The 18,202-nt window shown below is 38.3% G+C and overlaps 1 protein-coding gene across 2 annotated transcripts in view; it reads right to left on the bottom strand.

Moving 5' to 3' along the window:
* The window catches only part of LOC121909443 (junctophilin-1-like), a 56,216-nt gene extending 39,135 nt beyond the window's left edge, over positions 1-17,081 (bottom strand). Inside the window, exons 1-2 of one of the 2 annotated variants that reach the window (XM_042430004.1) lie at positions 16,409-17,081; positions 14,857-15,856 (exon numbers count right to left, since the gene is read on the bottom strand). In XM_042430004.1, the coding sequence (XP_042285938.1) occupies positions 15,837-15,856; positions 16,409-16,787 (399 nt within the window). In that variant the 5' untranslated portion in view covers positions 16,788-17,081 and the 3' untranslated portion in view covers positions 14,857-15,836. Of the gene's footprint in view, positions 1-14,856; positions 15,857-16,408 lie in introns of those variants that run through there. The other variant, XM_042430003.1, reaches the window with a different exon arrangement.
* Positions 17,082-18,202: the final 1,121 nt, after the last annotated feature.

Here is an 18,202-nt window from a genome sequence, read left to right as displayed (position 1 = left end):
GCCAGTGTTCACCTGTTACAACTATGGCTTTAAAATATAAATAAAAATAAATATGAACATTTTCTTTGTCAACTTTTATTCATATGGTATATTCAATTATTTTCATTTATTGAAGTGTCAAAGTTAAGGAACACTGTGTTAAGTTGAGTTAAATTGCCTTTTCTGTGTTGTTTTTACATGAGCTTACATTTTGGCCACCGAATTTAGGGGCTTGGTGGCCCGTGGGGGCCAGTGCTTAAGAGTAATAGTGTCTTTCCCTTCTTTATTGTATGAATATGAGGTGAGAAAAAGAGACAATTCACCTCAATTATATCCTCACGGCAGAGAGCTGAGAGGATATATTCTTGCAGCCATTGTGGAAGCAGATTCAATCTCTTTCTAGATAAGCTGTGACTGTAGCTGCCAGGGACTGAAAAGTTGTGAGTCAGTGAAATCAGCAATTTGCACCACAAATGTCTGTCAGGAGAATATATACACAGGTAGTGACAGTAACACTAAAGGGTCCTCAGACATGATTCTGTATTTCTCAGCAATCTACTCAGGGATCAATTTCTGTCTTTATGTGTTTGTACATCTGTCTTTTTGATACAGTGATTGCTCATACATCCTCTGGTTTTATGTCCATTTGTCTGCTATTATGGGGCTGCAGAAAAGCAACATCTTATTCACAATGTCAACAAGGCAATAAAGAAGTCAAAACTCTGTGACCTCCCAACCCAGTCTCACGGAAATTTGTGAAATAGTCACAAGATTTAATCTACAGATTTGTGTAAATGGACTCGAATTTCCCATTTTTTTCATGACACTCAGCACGACTTTCTAACGAATGTATTGTTGTTTTGTATTGTATGTCTCGTGCCTGCACCACGGCTGGCTGTTCACATAAAACATGACAAAACCTGACAGTTTGACTGACAGACTGACCAAATGTGACAGTTTAACAATCAAAGCAGCTGAGAGTTTTTATGAACTGCTGAGTGTTGAGTGAATGGGGCTAGCCAATGTTGGCAGCTTTATTTCCAGCCTGTCTGCGATGATGCATCAGCTGGTTTTGTTCCATTTCTCAGAAAGGATCCCTGATTAACTCTCATACAGATCAGTAGAAACAGCTTTGCGAGTTTTTTCATGTATTTTTCTCTGTAACGCCAGGGTCACACAGCCTACCTCTTCCTAAACAGTGCATGTGTGTCGCTGAACTGTTGCAGCTCACATGCCGGCGGTGTCCACACAGACAGTGTTGCTGCGGGGCGCTGCTACCGCCAACCCTATGTTTCTACATAGAGTTAGACTTTGATAATGGCCATCAATAATAGAATGTTTCATATCATTTCATCATAAATTTCATTTATATTTAGTTCAGACACAGAAAGGTTAAGAAGTGTGTGTTCAATTGTGAAAATAAATAATGATGTGTGAGGTGAAAGCAGCTTTCTTTCTGACGGGCATGGTGGGGTCTGGTTGGGGCTACTTCTGTGTCAGCCATATACACTCCTCACACAGGACGGGTTTTTTTTTATTGATTATATTGATTATTCTGGCAGTTAAACCCCTGCTGTCACTGCTCCAAGTGAAGAAAGTACCTCCATGACAACACCAAGTTCCCTAAACGAGCCAAACACTCTGAAAAACAAACCTCCGAACTGTCAGGAGGGAAACTGACAACAAACAAACAAACAAACAAACAACAAGTTCCCCATCAGAGAGGCTCCCTGCCCCAGCATGCACCATGCAGGCTGACCTGCAGTGGTGACACTATATTTTTTTCATGTCTGTGACATATTCTACGGGTATAGACACTGAAACTATAGTGAAAGTTGTAAAGCTGCCGGTATGATGTCATTTGATGTCACTGATATGAAAAGCTAGGGGGTTCTGTGATACAAACACAATGCTTACACAGGCAGTGTGTCCCGGCCGTAACATTGGCGGTAGCAGGTGCTAACAGGCCAAGCTAACTGTGTGTTAGTGGTATTGCATTAGCAGCAATCTGGACAGAGTGGAGGAGCTGTATGGTTCCCACCCTGAGCATGACGTCAGAGGAAAATGGTCACCGTGCGGATCTATTGTATTGTGGGCAGTTGGCGCGCTCGACTCCAAATAAATAATAAAAATAAACCAACATCTTCACTTTTTCTTAACATAGATTATCTAGATGCAGTGTAATTACTAGTTTGGCTGTACTAGATATTTGATGTATTCAGTAGATATATCTTTTTACGACTCTATTTACAACCCTAAACCGGAAGAACTACAACTGTGGTGTAGATTTGTATCAAGCTGCATGGCGCAGCTCTAGGGAATTGTAGTTTTTTAAAAAAAATATTAGTGTTTTTCCTAGAATTGTAAGTTATAAATACTGAATTGAGAGTACACTGAGGAGTTTAAGGGGATGGTAAACACATATGTGTAATCAGATTAATTAAATATCTAGGCTAATTGTTAAATGGGTGAAAATTAATTTTAACCACATTATACCCATATCTGACAGCGCCCCCAGCTGTTGACTACACTCACATGGTAGCTGAGGTCCAGAGCTCTCTATAATAGTTGGTCCTATGTCTGTAGCCTCTTTTGTTGCCGAATTACAAATATGCACCGAGGTCAAGGTTCAAAGGTCACTGGTCAAAGCAGGAGCCATGTAGAATCTTCATACTGGCATGTTACTCTCCAGGCCAAGACCTTTCCAATGATGCATTTGGTTTCACTCTATTACAAATTTTTAATTTTCTCATTTCATGGACACAAGCCATCCGAGGCCTAGTTTCAGAGAGCACTTTGAAGGCCCAATATATAAAATGAAGCTTTTTTTTTCTTCTTTTTTAATGGAAATAGTGAGCAAAATGAGTCACCTTCAAAGATTATAATACTGCTGACAATCTAGGGCATTAGTACAGGCTTGGAGGAAGGCCTGAAGTGCTTGGGTTAGGGTTAGCCAGATTTTTTTGTATCTTTACGATTCTTGGTTTTGGGATTTTATGTCAGCATGACCTACAGTTGCCCATTCAACCAGAATCTGTTTTATTAGCCAATGCAAGAACAGAAAGAATGTGTCCTGGCATTTTCTCCCAAAAAACACAACACAGAAAAATAAAAATAGACAAAAGTAAGGTAACACTAAAAATGATAATGAAATGAACTAAGTAATATTAAAATAAAATTGAAATTGTAAAATCTATTTACAGAATGGAATAGTAATAGTTTTGAAATGAAATATAAAACATGAAATGAAATATTAACTGTACAAAGGAAATATGGACTGTGCTACGCATAAAGAAATGAAGTGTATGAAATATATGATATACAGTAATCACCACCTTGTGATGATCACCACCTCAGTAAACACCATCTTATTCATAATAATCGTCTACATTTTCTGACTACAATAATAAGCACCTGAAAAGCAAACCAATGCAGGCCGATTCCCTTTCAACAACTAAGATTTTATCTAAGAAGAGCCTTCAGTATAAACCACTAGATGACAGTATAAGATAAGGATCATGACAATATTCAATGGGCTTGATCTAATTAAATTTACCAAAAGTTCTGGTACAAGTCAAAACCAGTCTAACTTCGATGATTTCATCATTGTAGGTTTGACGCATTGCATGCCACAGCCTCAGGTGTTTCACAAAATTCCAGACTAGTAGCTACAAGTACTAACAAAAGAGCCAAAATGAGGGTAATATTCCTTCTTTATTGATGCAGTTCTGGAAATAACTTCAGTTGAATTTTTTAGCATGCTTTACATCACGAAATATAGCCCTGCCGACATTTTGAGTATGGATGAAATAACATTATAGACTCGACTGTCCATGATTATAGACTGAAAAAAAGATGTTCTAGACTTGGGACTAAAAAGCTTACTTCACTTTATGAATTGAGCTCAGTAACATTAGTCAACTGCACTCATCACCCCACCAGTTGTCATGACCCATATGTAAGCTGTAAGAATAACATTATCTAGCCAACTTGCTAACACTAATGTTAGCTTACGCGCCAGACCAACAACATTTTAAAGCCTCTAGCGTTAGCATTAAAGGCTTGTTTGGTAATGATGAGCTGAATATTTTTTAACCTGTTTGCTTCCTTTATCAAAGTTGTGATTAGTTTTAGGGTTAGGGTTAGGGTTTTAGTTTTTCGCTGTCCAAGGCTATGTTTGGGTGGGTGAGCCCTGCATGCTTTACAGAAGAGGAGGTCTATTTTCCATTTTTCATTTTTTGTAGAAGCGGCAACTTTCTTTGCCCTCTTATTTGCTGGGGGTGGCATTGGTGACAGCCCAGGACTTGGGATACTTTCTTTGGTGACAGTTGGAGCCTTTTTTAATGGGATGAAGGTCCATTGTAGCAGCTAACTTCACTGCAGGTGCAGGATTGCCTGGCCTCTGCCAGGTATCATTACAGCAGTGTAGTGCGAACAACAGCGCTGTTTGTGTGAGAGTGTGTTAGAAACAGAAATGGAAATTAAATGAATTGAATGAAAACAAAATGATGGCTTAATGTAGGACTAGAATATTGGCCTAAACTGGAAATATAAAATTATTTATATAGAAATCTTGGAGGGAATTTTTGCCCCTCAATCACAGTTTTTAGGGGCATTCTGAGATTTCTTGGTGCATTTTTGCCCTTCACCTCATTCATTTCCAACACTGACCCACAACACCATGCTCTTCTGTAGCCTTCTGCTATCAAAAACTGAAACTTTATTTCTCAGAATCGAAAGAGAAATTATTAAAACTGATAGTCTTAACATAACCCATCGTATTGTTGAGTTATCAAGGACACTTTCGTGTTTTTGTGTTGAGAGATGTTAAAGACATCATCAAAAGAAAACCTTAGCATGGTGACAGTGAGGAAAATAGGCTACTTCTGGGTGGTGGGTCACCCAGTCGACCCCCCCAGACTGATGCGGACCATTGACTGAAGGCTACTGATAAGATTAAAATAAAGAAGTAAAAACAACAAAACAACAAAACAAATGTCGAGTAATGTAGCAGTTATAGTAAAAAATGAATAACAAATTGAATGGAGTGGAATTTTAAGCTGTTAAATTATAAGCACTTCATGCATGAGTTAATACACATTATACATTATTTTTTGACGGATTGTTACTCCATACCCTTAAGCTGGAATCAGATTAATGAAACCTACAATCACACACAACACATAACGGACACTCATCAAAAACAGTTTGACTCACTAATTTATACAGCAAGCAACCAAAGTGGAAAAGGAAAACAAAACCTGATAAGGTGGATAATAAAATAATTGCTACTCTTTCACTCACAGGACATCGCAAGTTTGCCATTTACCCCCAGCCAGTTTTGTATTTCTCCAGCTCCCACAAGTGATGTCCATGTCCTGATTCCAGTCATTGATATGAAAAAATATGTTTAATATAATTTTAAGAGGTGAAAAGTAACTAAGTATATTTACTCAAATACTGTACTGAAGTACAATTTTGAGGTACTTGAACTTTATTTGAGTATTTCCATGTGATGCTACTTTATACTTCCACTTCACTACATTTCAGATGGAAATATTGTACTTTCTACTCCACTACATTTATTTGACAGCTTTAGTTACTTTTCAGATGAAGATTTGACACAATGGATAATATAACAAGCTTTTAAAATACAACACATTGTTAAAGATGAAACCAGTGGTTTCCAACCTTTTTGGCTTTTGACGTCTTTTGGCTTTTGAAGCAGTGTGTAGTCGGGGTCACATTTCACATGTCTGAGTTATTGAAGATGTGGTATTAAGTCCATTTTAAACATATCTGACATTTTATTCAACAAAAGTTGCTTAGATTTCTCTCAATCCATCTTTCCTTACAGCACAGATTGTTGCTGTTTCGGAAGGTATTTAAATAAAATCTGTATTATTAATAACCACCTACTCTACTACTGGGGTGAAGGTGGGGGCCACATCTCCAGCCAATTGGAATATGAGCTAATGAATAATGCAAGTTCCCTTATGCTCTTCACCTGGAGTAATGTCTGCAGCTGTAGGACAGTATATAGCTGTCTATGAAGCGGAGCCTGATCCTGAATGAAGAGAAGAACCTGCTGAACAACTGTGTCTAAGTTTCCTCTTAAAGTAAAAGTCATTTTTTCAAACATAGCTGAAGGTTGCTAGCTTAGCTTTAGCACAGATATATTATATTCCTTTAGCTGAGTAACAGAAAGAAACCATGTTTTAAAACTTCATCCAAAGATTGAAGATGAAAAAGTTGAAAATCCTGCAGCGTGCTGAATCTCTCAGGAAAACAATAAGAAAAGCTTAAATAAGCCTTTCATCTTTTTTATTAAATAGTCCTGTTGAATCATTAAGGCTGGACCTCTTGGTTTAATTCCACTTTCTTCCTGCTGTCATCCAATCACTTTAAAGTCAAGAAGGCAAATCCCTCTCATCACTCAGTCACTTAAGGTTAATGCTGCTCTCTTCTCCATGGAAGAGCTAGCCTAATCACTCATCAGTGTGCCAATCAGCTTTTCCTGACTGTTTGACAGCTTCATGACGCTGACCTGCACCCCACCACCCCAACAACATCAAGGCTTCATTTAGAAAACCAGGGCAGAGATGTGCTAAGAAGATCAATATATTACATTAAAGATGCATGCCCTTATATTAGATACATTTGTCCCACTCCTTCTGTTTGTGACCAACTTTATTATCTCTTTTTCCTTTTAGTTTGGTGAAGGTGGAGGAACATAACACAAAAGAGACCGAATGCACTCATACAAGCGACATAGACTCTAAAATTAAATATTTACATACAATTTCATTGAAAATACAGACAAGATGTATTTTTCTCTGTTATTGAAATAAAAAACAAAAATCCTGGACCCACCTACCCCCTAAATAAGACTAAGTAAGCAAGTAAAAAACTACAAGACATGAAAAAAATACACTGTCACCACTGCTGGTCAGTCTGCGTGGTGCAAACCGGGGCAGGAAGCCTCTATGGCGGGGAACTCCAGAATGACGAGCTTCTTTTCTCGACTCCTGCTCGTTTTCTGTGACATCAGTTCAAACCAGGATTCCTGTCTGTTGTTTCATCTGCTTCTAGATGGAGATTTAGTGTTGTCATTTTACTTATTTGTTGTCAGTTTCCCTCCTGACAGTTAGTTTGGAGGTTTGTTTAGGGGAACTTGGTGTATCTGGTGGGATTTTCTTCACTTGGAGCGGTGACAGTGGGGGTTTAACTGGCGGAATAATCGATATAATCATTAAAAAATCCGTCCTGTGTGAGGAGTGTATGTGGCTGACACAGAAGTAGCCCCAACCAGATGCAAAGAAAGCAGCTTTCGCCTCATGATGAATGAGATAATGGATTTATTGAGCACATGCTTCTTAACCTTTTTCTGTCTAAACTAAATATAAATGAAATTTATAATGAAATGATATGAAACATTCTATTATTGGTGGCCATTATCAAAGTGAAAGTCTATGTAGAAAGATAGGGATGGCAGTAGCAGCTCTGTGTGGACAGTTCAGCCACACACACACTGCTGAGGAAGAGGCTGTATGACCCCCGGCCTAAGTAATAACGACAACTCCATTAATGTCCCAGTAAGGCATGTCAGTGAACCAACATGCACGATATGCCCTTTCACAGCAGACACTTGACATGTCATAGTGTGAATAGCACAGGTGTAATTAACAGTAATGATGGCTAAACTCCATTTATATGTGCTGGTTCCAGAGTCATTTTTTACTGGGATACTTAAATGGAACAGTGCCACTGTTAACAGTCAACTTTAGTTCCACCTGTGCTTTATCTGCTAAGACACTTCAAAATGTCCACCAGGCTCACCCAACTCAACTGTAAACTGTGTAAATCAAATTTCTGACAAAACTGAGAATGGTTCTAGTAACTAGTAACTAGCTAGTCCTAACGAACGATGACGATGCACAAAAAATGCTGCTGACAGAGCATCATTCACCTCAGTTCACAAATCACTGTCATCCATCTGAAGTTAGTGATGAGCACATGTCAGAGTTTCCCACAGAATTTTGTGTGACTGTGGTGAGTGAACCTTGCACTCCCCAGGGAGGTCAGGGGGCATGCTCCCCAGAAGAAAATTCGGTACATTTTAAAGTTAAATGCATCAATCTGGTGCACTTTGAGAGAAAAATGAAGAGGCTAGCAACCAGACTTCATTCGACCTGCCTCAGCTCCACCTCTTTGCCCATTTTAGATTAGCCGGGAGTTTGGCGGAGTCAGGCACTGCCAAGACGGTGATGGCCGGAGAGCCCACTTTGAGTTTCAACACCACTCTCCAGAAACCAATGGGTGACGTCGTGGTGGCTATGTCCATTTTTTTTTTTTTTTAATACAATCTATGGGTGCCACCTGCTGACTTTATGGCAGTGTTGGAAGAATCTGATATTTCTTTCGTTTTTTGTGGGGAGCAGATTGCTTGAAGTAGGTATGAGATCAGACCAGATCTGCAACAATTAGTCAATTAATCAATTTGTTGCCAACTATTGAATTAATTGCCAACTATTTTGATAATCAATTAATAGTTTGGAGCCATTTTTTAAGAAAAAAATTCCAAATTTTCTGAATCCAGCTTATCAAATGTGAATATTTTCTGGTTTCTCTGGTCCTCTATGACAGTAAACTGAACATCTTTGGGTTGATGATTGTTAGTCAGGACAAAAGAAGACATTTAAGCATGTCATCTGGACTCTGGGAAACAATTTTCACCCTTTTCTGACATTTTATGAACCAAACAACTAATTGATTCATCAAAGAAATAATCAACAGATGAATTGATTATGAAAATATTTGTTAGTTGCAGCCCTAGATTGTAGAATATAGTAGGCTAGTGAGAGGGGGGCTGGTCACACACACTGACAGACAGCACACATACAGAGAGAGAGACTTGCTTCAAAAGATTTGACATTTTACACACAGACATCAGGTCAAATCTGTGGTTGTGTATCAATGTCGCCACATCTCTGACATGTGTTTTGGCTTTCTGATGCATACAAGTGCTTTCTGCTGTTAGGCTGTATGAAAACGTAACCGAAAAGTGACCATCTACATTGCATTTCCACTATGTATTTCTATGCAATCCTATCACCTAAGGAGCTCAGCTGGAAGCACTGACTGACAGGCCCAACACACAGGAGCCTAGCACCTGTATGTTTCTTTTAGTATGCTTGAGTGTGAGAGGTATTTCCACAGATAGGCCATGAAAAATATTGTGATTCTAAAACCACAACCAGTTGAACGTCATTAGATGATAAAACAGTTAGCTTTGGTGGCCTGGTTAGGAGAGCTCAGGCTCTGGACCTGATGGCTTCAGATGGAGAATGTGAGAATGTGCTATTTTAAAAGATGGAAGTAACTTGAGACACTGGCCAAACATAACTCCAAGCAGCTATCTTGCTATGTGGAATAAGCCTTCTCTACTGCCTGACTGAAGAGCCTGGAAAAGCCTCTGGTATAAATTAAAGAGCAAAAGACTCAATAGCTTATATTCTAGAAGTTTCTCTCTCTCAAATGATTTACAAATCTGACAAACTGATACTGAGAAATTAATTTTAGCCAGTGAAAATCTTATTGGAATTTATTCATTGAATAGAGTCATTGGTAAATATAGTAACAGTGTCTGCTGGCATGTTTACTTGCTGTGAATCTTAAGCAGCCAATGCATATATAGATCCTGATTCACCAAAGTCCACTTTGTATAAGATTAATATTACCTGGGGGCTTTTAAGAAGTTGAAACAAGTTAAACATTTGGAAAATGTGCAAAAACAGAAACAGAATAGAATATGTGGACAAACCAGAGAAGCTGTTTCCAGTCTTTATGCAAAGCAGACTAACCACATCCTGCTTTCAGCTCCGCACTTGTCACAAAGACATGAACTGATATCCATCCTCTCATCTTACTCTCGGAAAGAAAGTGAATACACATTTTCCCACAATGTCAAACTATTGCTTTACATTATTTGTGATAAATATGAGTTGTCTTTATTGTGTTTATGCAAATACACTGTTTCCAAGTTCCACTGACATAACGTATTTCACCAAGCAAGGATAAGATATTTTACCAAATTACCAAATCTTTAAGTAGTTCTCTTTTTTGTTCTTGGATTATTTTCTGTGCTTTTTCCACCACTTCAAAGTTGAGAATAATGGAGGCCGTGGTGGAAATCACAGCCTCAGAAAGATGTAATAGCATTTTGGGTTTGAATTCTCATTTATTCCATCTATGTAATCGACATCAAGACCCATTATTTTTCAGTCATATCCAGAAAATCATGACTTTACTGACCGAATCCCAAGAAATAATGTTAGGATCTGTAAATCTGAATGAAACACAGACTGGTCAACCTGTGTGAATGAAACAGACATTGCAGGGAAATACCAAGAAAAAACAATTTTGATCTACGGAAGTTAAGATTTTCAGCCACTTTATTGCTATTTAATATGAAATACAGGACAAATATGATATGCTGCTGTTGAAGTGTTTAATAGGCTCAGAGTCCATTCACTATGTTGTTCCATTTTCTTCCTGCTGTTAGTAAAATTATATCAAACTGAAAGCAGTGAATTAACAGTTTCTGACTGATTCATGCTCATGATACCAGCATATCATGGTAAACATATCATAATAGTATTATATTGTATGTTACCCTATGAAAAATTGCAAATTACAGTAAATGATTGTGGCAAAAATAGTTCTTTTAAAAAGTACAATGTTATTTTTGCTTGCACTCCATACAAGTATGTAAATACTGTAAAATTCTAAAGTACTGTCTATCAGCGCCTTTCTTTATTTGAGTCATGTCTTTTTATTTTCTCCATTTTACTTACTTATATCATATTTTGAAGGAACCTCCCTCCCGCCTCTGCTTCCATTTGTTATCTTCCTGATGATTCGCTGTTATTGCAACATCTGTTTCACAATATAGTAAAATGCTTCCAGCAGTTCTGGGGGAATACTCCCTTGATTTCCATGAAGTGTTGAGTTTCTTAGACTTAGCAGCTTTGCAGAGAGAAAAAGAACCAATCAAAGATGGAGTTGACAGTTCCTCCAGAACAATATGTTAAAAATTTGGAGCAGCTGAGTGGTGCAATTTCATGTCATACACAATGCTCAGCTGCTGATTATTAAATGATGGAAAAATGCAGTGGAAATACAGATTATGATGCCGGTGCAGCACAGGTGATTTTTGCTTTAATTATTTAGCATTTATTTATGATATATTATTTGTCATACTTTTAAGGGGAAATTACCAGTATGGGGCTCCACAAGTTGAAACTTTGCTTCAAATTTAGTTTCTGTGAATAGTTAACTAACAACACCAAACACTACTTTATTCTGAAACATTCAATCACTGCAACATTTTAGGGACTATTGAAACTTGCATTGAAATGTGTTTTGGGCGATCAGATTGCAATCAGATAGTGCTTGACCACATGACAGTACAGGTGTAAATGCACCCAAGACACATTGAGAACAGATTATGATCCGATTGGTCGCACCACCTCCGCAGGTGTTCAGGGTCCCATTGTGACCACATTGAACAAAAGTGTAAATGCAATTGTGTTGTCAATCAACATACAACTACATGGGCGGAAATACGTTATTGTATGTGACTGTTCCAAACCAGTGAGGTAGCAGCCATTAGCCAGTTCACAAGCTAAGCTACTAGCAAGAAAGCTATGGATATTCAAGACACTCATGGATGGTGTGAAGATGGCTTCCTTGCCTGCTTTGAAAAGCATGAAAAAGTCCATACAATAGCACAGCTTCATGGATGGTTGTCATCTTTTTTTTTTTTTTTGGACCTGCATGAACAAGAGGAGGACGTGATGTTGGGTTGTTTGAGCTGGACAGGTGTAAATGTAATCAGGTTAAATCTTGTCTAGATACAATCTGGATATGAGACGCATTTAAATGCAAGGTGTAAAGGCCATCTTTGTTTCCAACATTGGTTACATTTCTTAAGATTACAATATTTCTTAGATTTGACATTTTACAAATGTTTGAACAGGTTCAGTGGTACTAACCATATTGACAGATCATTATATATAAAGTTGGTAGCGTCATTTGCACATATTTGTCGGTGTTTGTTATGTTCAATCAGTAAAGCTCACATGATGGACAACAAAGTCTGGCTTGGCCCAAATCCCACTCTGAACCCCTCCGATCTGAGAAGTATATTTTCCTCAATTTGTACAATATTCATATTGACAAGAGTGTTAATGTGGATCTGATGTGGCAGGAAGGTTTAAACAGGATTTAGACAAACCCTCTTCAACTTGTAAAAGTGTGGCAATATATTGATTATATCTTTATCAAAGTAGATGTAATTACTTCAGGAAAATCAGAAGAGAAGAAGAAGTTTATGAATATAATAACCTGATGTCTGTTTTGATCTCGTTTATCAAATGCAATACCTGAAAATGAAGATAATTTATCACATTAATGCACAAACAATATTAAAACAGTATTTCCCAAATATTAAAGTCATACCTGTCACTGATAGCAGACATATTTATATTGTCTCACAGAATATATTGTCATATTGCCAAACCCTGACCCCCGTCATGGGCAAAATGCTGTTTTCAACCAACACACTGCTCCACCTGAGCACACCTGTTGCTGAATTAAAGCCCATTTTGGACCAAAAGTGCCAGGAACTATGAAACCAAAGGAACTCATCTCAGGAACCTAACCTGGAACTAAAAGTCCCTGTTGTGCAGGCCTGTTTGTGTTTCCACCACATCCGAAGAATCAAGTAGATCATGCAAATTAGACCCATGAGAAATTAAAAAACGAGGCAGCATTTGAAACACAGTGTTCACATATGAGAAAACAACACAGTTTTCCTGTTTTTACTGCTGATGACTTGTTTGAGTTAATGAATGAATGAAAAGGAGAAATGCAGAGGAGGAAATAAAGGAGAATGAAACTCAGAATATCTCTCAACAGTAAATCAGTATTGATTATTTACTGTATTTCTGCTTTAGAACTAAATCACCATGAAACAAACAAAAAATAAAGTTATACTTCACTCATCCACTCACTTTGTTCTCTCTACTGCCTCTCTCTCTCTCTCTCTCTCTTATTTTTCTGTGGCTATTTTTTTTTTTAAAGAGTCAGGAAGCCGACAGCAAATCTTTACTTTTAACATCAACAAACAAAGTGATACATGCTCCCCTTGTACTATATCGATACTAGAGTATTTCCTTGTTTTATGAACTTAACGATGCAAAGGTTGAAGGAGTTGTGTGTCTGTTTTTGACCAGTCAGAGATGGTCATCCTGCAAACCTTTCCCCTAAAGTTCCTGTACTTTTGGAAAGGAATACCCCTCCTCCCAGTCAGGGACCTTTTTAGCCCCTGGGACTATCCTACTGGTACTAAATTTAGACCCTGGTTTCTCAGGTCGAAGCACACGTTTAGTCTCTGAGTTCCTCAAAAGGTTCTTGGTCCTCTGGGAAAGTTCCTGCAGTGGAAACACCCTTTTACAAAAGGAAGCTTTTTAAACTCATAGCAGCTCTGTTCACATCACTGGGAGACACTCATTAACTGAAACCGATGGCCGCTGATCACCATCTTACAAGTTGTATTAACATCAACAGCTGAAACAAGAAGCATCTAAATAAAATGCAGGACAAAACTTACAATGTTTGTTTAAATCTAGTTTTATATGATTTTTTTTTAACATAACATCTGGTGCAAACTCTCAGTACTTGACACAATTCAGTCAGAACTTCTGCTGATAAATACACCACTGACAACTGAAGGAGCCTCAGTCAAGTTAGTGCACTGAAGAACTCACTGGTGACACTGAAAACACATGTACTATTGACAATTTAGTGAGTGACATGTGGAAAACTGCACTGCATTTTCAGTCCTGTTGAGTTTTAAATGTAAATTATTTTTTTATTTTACATAAACTGTTGTACTGTCCTCTTTTGCTTACTTTTCAAATAAGAATATTCTATTGTATTACACAATTACCACTAATGCAATATCACCGCCACTACTACTATTATAACAACATCAGTTATACCACTAATACTACTATTACTAGACAAGGAGGAATGAAGGCAAAAGACAAAATAAAAGCATCAGGCATTAGGACAGAAAAAGAGAAAAAAGGTTCAGTTTCACAATTTTTGAATATTGACATTAAATGTTAAATTCATGTCATGCTTCCCAATAGAACTGTGCTACGCCATAATTACAAAATTTAAGAAACTCAAAAAACATACATTTTTCATCTAATTTAACTTTTAATATGTGATCAAACTGATTCTAAACACTACAGCAAGATGCAGCCATGTAGTCTCTATATGAGTCTACATGGCTGCATGGACCACCTGTTAGTGTCCTAAATTTATCCAGCTTAACCATCGTATCAAACTGTCTTCTTGTCATTACGATTCAAGAAGTCGGTGCATGTTATTTCCTGTCTCTTAGTTCACTTCAGTAACGCTTGATTTTTCAGGTCCCTTAATTTCCTGTACATTTTTGGAGTAATTTACAGGTATTTAATGGTTAATTTTTAGGGTATTTTACATAAATCGTGGTGCAATTTGGTACAAACAAAAAAAAGGGTTTGGTTGTTTTAGTTGGTAAGCACCCAATCAGTTTTTAAGAAAGAATTTAATGTAGCTGGACACACAAAACTACACACTGAAAACTTGTCTCTCAGTTACAGAATTGCTAATTGCTAACTTATTAAAAATATATGCAAATTAACCCAAATATAATAAATGGCCACTTACCAACTAAAACAACTAAACCATTTTTCTGGTTTCTTTCTTATAATTTGTATCAAATTGCACAACCCTTTCTATAAAATGTCCTAAATATCTACCGTTAAATACCTGCAAATTGTTCCAGGAAATTAGTATCAAATTAAGGGACCTGTGAAATAAAGTGTTACCCTCAATAGTGATATGCGAGTCCTAGATAATTACAGTGTGACAAGTAGCTAAATATTTCTGACCTGAGCTGACTCAGGTCAGGTAGAGTGCCACAGGTTTCAGGTCTATATGTGTGATGCCACATAGTCACCACAACAGAAAAAAAACATTTAATTTGACAGTTCATCATTTACGACATCAGGTTCAGGTAGGATTACCAAGGGTCTGTTTCAGATCAGGTCCAAAATGTTGGACCCCTGAAGACTTCTATTGTGGCCTTATTTATTGTTGTTCTGGATTAAAAATCACTGGCTGTTGTTGATATTCCCTGCTAAAATATATGAGATCATTCAAATAACTTATTAATAGAAAATCGGAATGAACAGATTTAGGTCTATATGACATTAATTATCAAACTGCACTGCAGACACAAGCTGACATCTTTCCATCCTGAACCACATTATGACATACAGTGCATGTTATGACAGAAACTGTAACAACAATACAACAAATATGGTGGCTCAGATCAGCATAGCGGTGCTCGATAGTATTTCCATGACATTCATTCACAGAACATCACAGTAACTCAATATAAAGGACTCAAAATATCCCACAATGCAACACAAAAAGTAGAGTACAATTGAGGGTGACCAACTGAAAGCTATAACTACCATCATGTTAGTGTTAGTGCACGGACAGGAAATCTGCTGAACGCATGCTGGATCGAAGAAATGACCCCACAGCCTTCAACGTCTAATCTAAAACTGCATAAATATATCTACAGCTTTTCGACAGGTCAGACATGTCGCTGCGTCTGTCCTCAGGTCAGGATCTGATCTAAATTTAATTGTAGTCCAAGTTAGGTTTGGCAGCAGGTGTTTCCAGGGAGCTCTGTTTACATGGAGCAACACATTTGGTTTCCACACATGCGTTCATGCAAGGATCTGAGTGCCTGTTCCACAATAAGGAGGGAACAAGTTAAGTCAAATACTCTAATAGAATAATAACATGCAATGTGCAGATACAGCATGTTGTAAGGAATCCAGCCAACTACTTGAAGAAAGACAATAAACTGTGTTACACACAGGAATGGTTGTTCACTCCCTCATTCTAAGACAAATCTGACTTAAATATTAGGTGTTAACTGAGACACCAAAATTGTGTATCTATATTCATGGCACCCATCAACTACTCAGACACATAAAAAACACTTTCTTCATATATATGATAATGAATGTTATTTATCTATTCATATTAATTTAATTTAAATTTTAAATAAATTTACAGGGTTTACAGCAATAATATTAGCTTATAAGTATCACCCCGGCTTCTAAATAAAAGTGATAATAAACACGTTACTTCATCACAGACGTGACTAGTGTGAGGGTGTTTGTGTGGTCACCGGGCACGTGCACAATCTTTTTGCTAAACTATAGTTTCTAAAAATAGAAATATTATGTTCCAACAGTGACTAACATGAGCAGGCACCCTGTCCCCCTCTCACCTCCATCGCCGTAGGTCTCGACGCCATATCCGTCCTGCAGTCCGTTACTCCAGGTGCCCTCGTACCTGGCTGGTGTGTTCAGGCTCTGCCGAACTCCGTACCGACCCTTGAACCCGTGAGCCCACTCTCCCCGGTAAATCCACCTCCCCTTGGTTTCCACGCCGAGCCCGTGTCGTTTCCCCTGGGTCCAGTAGCCCTGGTACACATTGCCGCTGGGCCAGGTATAGACGCCGACCACCTCGAAACCGTTGGACCAGGAGCCCGAGTACTCGCCCTGGCCTTTGGGTCCGGTGCACACACCGTGGCCGTGGGCTTTGCCGTCCTCCCAGCCTCCGCAGTAGGTGCCACCATCGTCAAAGTCGAACCGACCGCCCGTCATTCAGACACGGAGGGTGAAAGTACCACTCGGAGGCGTGTAGTGAAGTCCAGAGTGTGTAAAGTTATTTCAGATGCGGGTCCTGTTGGCAGGGTAGCCCCGGTGAGGATGCGAGCTCTCGGCGGAGGAGTGAGGAGGGAGCGGTGCGGGATGGCGGCTGGGCGCATCGGCAGTGCTGTGTCGGTTTCTGAGAGCGAGACGTGGGATGATGAGAGGCGGCCGCCACGGCTGCCAGAGTCGCTCCACTGCCGAGTGCTGGAAGACTCTCCCACTCCCCCCTGGAGTGGAGACTGCCAATTTTTCCGTGATGCAATGAAACGATACTTCCTGTGTGACTTTTCAGAATAAAGGCCAGAACATATTCAACCAATGTAGAATAAGCGGGAGGGACATAATACATTATATATGGTCAATATCATATATAGAGTAATCGCCCGCTGTGGTCTCATACAACCGCAGATATGAACGGGACAGCAACATTATTTGTCTCATTATAAATAATATTTAAAAAAAAAACTCAGTTGTTGACAGTTGACACATTTCCATCATTTCACGATTAACATACAAGGAAGATTTGGAGTATAAGAAGTCAGCCTATAGTGACCCACAAGCCTTTGTGCAAACCCAGCCACTATCACATTGCAAGTGTCCAAGCAGTTCCATGTCTACTTTCTGGCTATATGATTATACATAAATGTGTGGAGAATTATGCAGCATGTTACACAATACGCGATTAAGGTTTGAAAAACAGTTTTGACAGGGCCAAGACAGACATTTTTCATATATGACAGTAAAATGAATATCTTTAGTCAGATAAAACAAGAAATTTCAATAAACTAGTTGGGTTCTGGGAACTTGTGACGGCTAATTGTTACCTTCTTCTGTCATTTTATAGACAAATCAAGTGATTCATTTAATTGAGAAAATAAATTAGGAGGTCAATTGGTAATAAAAATAATTGTTAGCCTTGGTTGATATTGTGCTTTAGCGGTGAATCTTGGGAGTGCAGGACTCCTGGAGGTCCGGGGCCATGGCAATCCAGACTTGTCTCTATGTAAAAATAATTCTGTGATTTTTCATCCACAAATGAACTGTGATTTTACATGTTAACTGTATTTAACTTATTTTAGTGAAGTTTTCCTTTTAAATTAATATCTCATGTTTCTTTACAGTAAAATTGCATCATAAATATATCTGCCCTGACGGAAATTAACATCCCCTTCATATTCCAGTGACAATATATTTTATATAATATATAAAATTATCTTAGTCTTGCCAGACAGCTGCCTCTTACAGGGCTTGTCAGGATAGTTTGAGCCCTGCAAAGCTCAGGGCTTGATTTTATTTTATTTATTTACTTGTTAATAAAAGAAGTTAGTAAAATATGTTTTTGAGACTGTACAGCAACTCTTGTCTGC

This window comes from Thunnus maccoyii, chromosome 12 (assembly GCF_910596095.1).
Source record: "Thunnus maccoyii chromosome 12, fThuMac1.1, whole genome shotgun sequence".
Lineage (NCBI taxonomy): Eukaryota > Metazoa > Chordata > Actinopteri > Scombriformes > Scombridae > Thunnus > Thunnus maccoyii.
This window is presented reverse-complemented; position numbering and strand designations above follow the sequence as displayed.